Source organism: Arachis hypogaea, chromosome 18, assembly GCF_003086295.3.
Source record: "Arachis hypogaea cultivar Tifrunner chromosome 18, arahy.Tifrunner.gnm2.J5K5, whole genome shotgun sequence".
In the NCBI taxonomy this organism is placed as follows: domain Eukaryota; kingdom Viridiplantae; phylum Streptophyta; class Magnoliopsida; order Fabales; family Fabaceae; genus Arachis; species Arachis hypogaea.
In genome coordinates this window covers 113,628,052-113,634,594 of record NC_092053.1, presented here as the reverse complement: position 1 = coordinate 113,634,594, position 6,543 = coordinate 113,628,052, and the positions used below count along the sequence as shown (strand labels likewise).

Genomic DNA, 6,543 nt, shown 5'->3' with positions numbered 1-6,543 from the left:
GTGCCAGATCATTGCAAGTCTCTTGTATGCTTTCTTCAGGTCCTCGTCACTCACATTTTGGTTCACTTTTAGAATGTTGTATTGTGGTGACGGTGGTGGTTTGGATTTGATGGTGACGAGTGAGGATAACAAAAAAGACATTTTTTTTATTAGTGGGTTTAAATCCAACTGTTTGGAGTGAGGAACATGATGAAAATTGTGATGGACAGGATTGACGGTTGTGACGAAGATGAGAGTGATGGCTAGTGGTTGCTGGAAGAGAGAAAGGATGATAGTAGTGCTAGAGGGAAGGGTAATTTGGAGTTTCTAAGTAATTTTTTAGTGTTTAGATAATTTATCGAACAAAATTTATCTTTTATAGATATACTTGTAATTTTTTTTTTATAAATAAATTTGTAAGCATTTAAAATTTTCGTAGATAGAAATGGTAGTTTATTCATATTTTTTTTATTTATCAAAGCAAATTTCTAATTTCTTTGAAATCTATTTCTCTTCTTAAATCCAAACATATTCGGACGGTGATATACGCTCATGGAGTAAGGAAAATTTCTTGTTCTTGGAGCATACAACGAAACATCACCCCACTAGTATGGATTCCTTCTGACATGGCTCAATGATAGTGTTACACGTGTGCCCTAATGGGACCCACCCACAAGTTCCCCTACTACATTCGCATATAAAATGGGTATTCTGTTGGGCGATTTTGCTTCGTTCAAAGCACGCACGCCTCCGCAAAAATCTCCTCTCCCATCCCATTCCTTTCGCAATCTCATTTCTCTCTGTTTGTGAAAGGTAAAGCTAAACTCCGAAACCTCCATTTCTATTCGGTTCACACTCTTTCAGATCCGAAAATCTTGGTGTTGTTCTTGTTTTTTCTTCTCTCTCTCTTTTTTCCCTTAACATGTTAGCTCTTCAGATCTGTCAGTGTATGAGCGAGACCCACCGTTTTATCAAAATTTTCTTTTTACGGGGTTTAGATGTGTTTTGTGTGCGTTTTGGTTACTGTTTCATTGTTAAATGATAGATCCGTGTCTTAGTTTTCTTCGATCTGATTCGTGCTGACCTTGATCTGTGATCTAGATCTGTTTCCGTACCGCGTCGGTGGAAAAGGTCCCTGCTTTTGTATTTATGTTTTATAAAATTTTTTTGATGTTTCATATGAAGTATGATTTGAGTATTGGCTCTTTATTAATTTTGATTTCTATTTATTTTGATATTTCAAGATGGCTAGATCTAATTGGCTTTTGTTTATGGCTGTGTTTTTATTGTGATCTCCGTTTCGCATAGTGTGGTTTTTCTATTGGGTAATTATTATTGGTGGAAACGTCGCCTTCACTCGTAGACTGGCTTATGTCATTATGGTGCCATGTTTTTTTTTCAAACTTGAAAGTCCCTTATATATTATTGTAATTGCATCCTTCTTTATGTGATCTTTTGTAGATCGTGTTTATATGAAATCCCTGGAGTCTTTTATGCCTTGTACTACTGTATTTTACATGTGATTTATAAATAAAGATTGAGAATTTCTTGGAACTTAGACTGTATTATAATATATATATATATATAAACATTCTACTTTTTTACTTGTTTTAGATGGGTACGTGCTTTTAGATGATTTGAGGTTTGCTTTGCATCATCATAATATTTTAATGAAATATGCTCACAAAGTTGTTGAATCCCTGCTTTTTCATGTACAATTGTACATACTTATACTTGTTTAATGGATATAAAAAGTTTGATTGCTGTATGACACGTACTTCGGTGCACAAATTTTCTTGCCTTTTTGTTCCGATTTTCAAATGATACTTTGACACTAGAGGAAGGAAATTATGTTATGTAATTTTTAGGGATTTCCTTTAGTGCCCTTGTTTTCATAGAGTATTGGTACTGTTACTGTATTTGACAGTTGTGATTTATAATCTATGGTTTTTGTATAATTTAAATCTATGGCTTTGGTATAATTTAAAAGATTTAACAGTTTGAGGCTAGTAACACATCGGGATAATTTTTATTTACAAATAGATGCAGTTACCCTATCGGGATATTTTTATTTACAAATAGATACAGTTACCCTTTAATGTTTTAGGGGTACCTTAGAAACCTAATATTTTCTATGATTTTTGTAGTGGTAACAATGGCATAGATAACTCTGTTCTACCTGTATCGCTTGTATGATGGTCCTCATAGATAGCAATATGATGTAAATACTTTGTTCTGGTGGTTGTTCTTGATACGAGTGGTTTAGTAAATTCGGTTACTAATTGCATATATTTGACATGGATGCTATGATTAATTTATTTTCCAGGAAATCCACCATGGTTGATCAGGTTCAGCAACCAACAATCATGGAGAAGGTTGCTGGACAGCTCCATCTCCGCTCCAACTCATCATCTGATATCAGGAGCTATAATGGAGCCTTCCCCCAGCGTGCTTTGTACCAAAGGCGTGCATTTGGGAGTTACACAAATGCAGGGTTGCAGTACCCAATGATGCCGGCATGTAGTGCTACTACTGATTTGAGTGCCGTTACAGCAACAGCCTCCCCTGTTTTTGTCGCAGCTCCAGCAGAGAAAGGAAACTTCCTTATCGACTTTCTCATGGGTGGTGTTTCTGCTGCAGTCTCCAAAACTGCTGCTGCTCCAATTGAAAGGGTTAAGCTCTTGATCCAGAATCAGGATGAGATGATTAAGTCAGGTAGGCTCTCAGAGCCCTACAAGGGAATTGGTGACTGTTTTAAGAGAACTATGGCCGATGAGGGTGTGATTTCCCTATGGAGAGGTAACACTGCCAATGTCATCCGTTATTTCCCAACTCAGGTTAGTTATTTCATACATTTGTTTTTCAGTTCCATCAACTGCTATTATTTCTTGTTGCATAATGTTAAATTTGCCATTTGAATTCCACAGGCCTTAAACTTTGCATTCAAGGATTACTTCAAGAGGCTTTTCAACTTCAAGAAGGACAGAGATGGTTACTGGAAATGGTTTGCTGGAAACTTGGCCTCTGGAGGTGCTGCTGGTGCTTCATCCCTTTTGTTTGTTTACTCCCTCGACTATGCCCGTACCCGTCTTGCTAACGATGCCAAGGCCGCAAAGAAGGGTGGAGAAAGACAATTCAATGGCCTTGTTGATGTCTACAGGAAGACTTTGGCTTCTGATGGTGTTGCTGGGCTTTATCGTGGTTTTAACATCTCCTGTGTTGGAATCATTGTGTACCGTGGTCTCTATTTTGGAATGTATGATTCCCTGAAGCCAGTTCTTCTCACTGGAAGCCTACAGGTTAGTGTTCATGCTGCACTATCGTTCTTTTCTGTGATGTTTGGTTTAACCAGTTCCCTGTTGTTGTTAACTATGTTAGTTGAGTTTAGATTCTCGAGTGAAAATTTGTTAAGGGGTGAAGTGAGGGGGTAACAACCTTGAATCAGTCAATAGCTTATGTGTTCATGGCGGTTACTCCATCACTTAATCACCTACATTTACTCACGTTAGAGGATTACAACTCTTCTTGCAGGCCGTGATCTGGAAGTTTCTTAATTTCTATTGGATCTTACACTGTGGAGCCTGACATTTATTCAATGTTTTACTATCTTTTGATAATATATGATTTATTGTAGATTGTGATAACATTGTTCATATCATTGATTCTCACCACCACAATCTTTCGCTGAAATATTGCTTTCTCTTTGTACTATTGCAGGATAGCTTCTTTGCTAGCTTTGCTCTTGGATGGCTCATCACCAATGGTGCTGGTCTTGCATCATACCCAATTGACACTGTCAGAAGAAGAATGATGATGACATCCGGCGAGGCGGTGAAGTACAAGAGCTCCATGGATGCATTTGCTCAAATCCTCAAGAATGAGGGTGCCAAGTCCTTGTTCAAGGGAGCTGGTGCTAACATCCTTCGTGCCGTTGCAGGTGCTGGTGTGCTTGCTGGTTACGACAAGCTTCAGGTTATTGTGTTCGGCAAGAAGTACGGTTCTGGTGGCGCTTAAATCCTTTTAGCGTCGGTTTTAAGTTATAGTGTTCTTTTTTTAGATGGCGATGAAAATCATTTAGTTTCGAGAGTTTTAGACATTTTTGCTGCGGCAAATTTTGTTTAATAAATTTACTTAAGTGGGATTCTGTCCCAGAACCATTTATAATTTCTGGAAAATTTTTTATCAAAGGTATGATTTATTCAGTGGCGGGCAAAGTTATCTGCCACTTTGAACTCATTCATTGTTTCTTATTTTGAAATATATCTTGTTATTAAGTTCTGATCTGCGTATTCCTAGAATAAGATTGTTTTTGAATGTTGTTGAATTCGACAGATTTTATTTAGGGATGAGTTATTCCTTTGTTATATGCGTCAGTTTTACAGCATATGTAATAATATTTGTTATTCGACTATATAATCTTTACGTTTGTCTTTATTAGGAGTAAATGATCAAATTTGTTTTTAAAGATTACTCATTGTTCTAGTTCATCTTTTTTAAGTTAGTTGTATTAGTCACTCAGTTATTTTTATTCTTCACGGTATCAAAGTTTGCTTATATGGCATCTTAAGTGATGCCACCACATATTTGACAATCTTAATTAGATGTTCTTAATTAGATGTTAATATGATAAATTTATAAAATTAGATCTAATCAAATTTTAATTTGAAAAATTTTAATGTTTTAAAATCTTGTTCAATTTGGAGTTGATTTAATTTAATTGCATAAATTTAGCATGTTAATAGCTAGGAGTTTGAATGTTAACAAAAAAAATGATAGAGATTAATATGACTAATTTTAAATTTTTGAAGGACGAATTTGATTAAAAAATTTTTGCAAAGATCAATTTAAAGAACAAGTAATCTTTTACGAATGAATTTGACTATTTACTCCTTTTTTAGCCACTGTCAATTGGAAGATCCGAACTATCCAAACCAACTAAATTAAATCACCAGCTTTTTTAGAAGAAAAATTCATAATCATTTAACTTCTCTTTTTTTTTTTTTGGGTAACAGTAAAATTCTTTTTAGTTTCTTGTCCATTTTTATTTTAGACAATTTAAATTCTATCGTTATTATGTGAATTTTTTCAGCAAGTCTTGACAGAATTTGATGACATGTCATGTTGGGTTTTATGACGTGGCGTCGCTTCTTCTACATGAATTATAATAATTCGATTAAGACACTTAAACTCTGGTCGAATGATTAGGAAAATTTTCTCCCAAAACAAAAACAAAACCATAGCTCCATTCCTTCTGCAGCAAGCAGCTCCATCCACCATGGTATGTTTAACACTGTAGATTTAACCTGAACTCTTTGAATTAATTTGAACTCTTTGAATTTTTGTTTCGTTTCAAAACATCGATGTGAAAGCAAGCGATAAGTCTAAGAAGACCAAACGTTCAATCCTCAAATCCAATGATATCTACCTCAACCTCCTCTTTATCACTTACACATTTCTCTATTGTTTACGTTATTTAAATTTTGACACTATTTTCACCTATACCGTTTCCTTGTTCGGAGGGCTGACAGTAACTTCAACACCATCATCCTTAAGTATCTTTTCCTGAGCAAATTAAAGTCAACAAGCCATTCTCATCTCTCTCTTGCTTGATCCGTAACTTAAAGAGAAAGGTAGTTATCCTATGTCCCTTTATTTATTTCAATTTATTTGGCACCTAGGAATTGTGAGCTGTTAACGTTTTAACAGTATAACTATAAGTCTATAACTTGTGATGTTAGTTTAAAGAAGCTTTTGTTTTTATTTGTTCGATGAATTAGGAGGATAAGATAGCTGTAGTTGTTGGAGCTGTGACAGGTGATATTAGGGTGTATGAAGTGAGGGTTCGTTGGGATTTGTAATGAGAAAGACCTTTCAATATCTTTTTTCATAGGCGACGTCATTTTGATGATTAGACAGGGGTTAAGTATCCTAATCGAATGGTTATAGTCTATGTAGTAGAAGCGACGCCACATCATATAGTCTAATGTAACATGTCATCAAATTTTGTCAAGATTTGTCAGAGAATCTCACGAAGGAGCTCATGTGTCTAACAAAAAAGAAGGATAGGGATGAATTGTCATTTTCCTAATCGATATGGTACAGGTTATCTAAAATGAAAATGGACAAGAGTCGAAAAAGAATTTTACTCTTAAATTTGGGCTAAGTCTAGAAAAAAAGATACCTAAATACAAAGTAAACTTGTCTATTCTATGGTATCTGACTCAGCATGGACAAGATACTTACATCTAAATAGGAGCCTAGTAAGACCCTAAGTTGCACATATCGGATATAGAGGTTACACTTACGGTGAAAATTGCATTTGGCCCACTAAGAGCTTTGGCAATAGAAGTCCAAGTTTGGTACATTTAGGGCAGCCTAGACCTCCCGGGCGGGTTGTAACACCCTAACTACCAAAGCTCACGCTTCCGGCTGCGCGACTCTGATAGCTCGGACATTACGACGACACTTATACTATTTATTTACTAAAATATGAGCCTGTTTGAAACTTTAAACCGCAATACCGCTCCCAAAAATACTTTTGATATACAACGTACATCCATACAA

General features: G+C 35.7%; 1 protein-coding gene across 1 annotated transcript; it reads left to right on the top strand.

Annotated features, from left to right (window-relative positions):
* The first annotated feature begins 480 nt into the window (after positions 1 to 480).
* LOC112772179 (ADP,ATP carrier protein 1, mitochondrial) lies at positions 481 to 4,215 on the top strand. The gene is made up of 4 exons (XM_025817064.2): positions 481 to 792; positions 2,306 to 2,816; positions 2,907 to 3,278; positions 3,697 to 4,215. The coding sequence occupies exons 1-4, from the start codon at positions 614 to 616 to the stop codon at positions 3,991 to 3,993; spliced, it is 1,359 nt and encodes a 452-aa protein (XP_025672849.1). The 5' UTR covers positions 481 to 613; the 3' UTR covers positions 3,994 to 4,215.
* The last annotated feature ends 2,328 nt before the right edge of the window (positions 4,216 to 6,543 follow it).

Coding starts and splice junctions, on each gene's coding strand:
- LOC112772179 (XM_025817064.2), top strand. CDS start 614: ATGATAGTGTTACACGTGTGCCCTAATGGGACCCACCCACAAGTTCCC. Junction 793..2,305: donor TTTCTCTCTGTTTGTGAAAG/GTAAAGCTAAAC, acceptor TTTATTTTCCAG/GAAATCCACCATGGTTGATC. Junction 3,279..3,696: donor TTCTCACTGGAAGCCTACAG/GTTAGTGTTCAT, acceptor GTACTATTGCAG/GATAGCTTCTTTGCTAGCTT.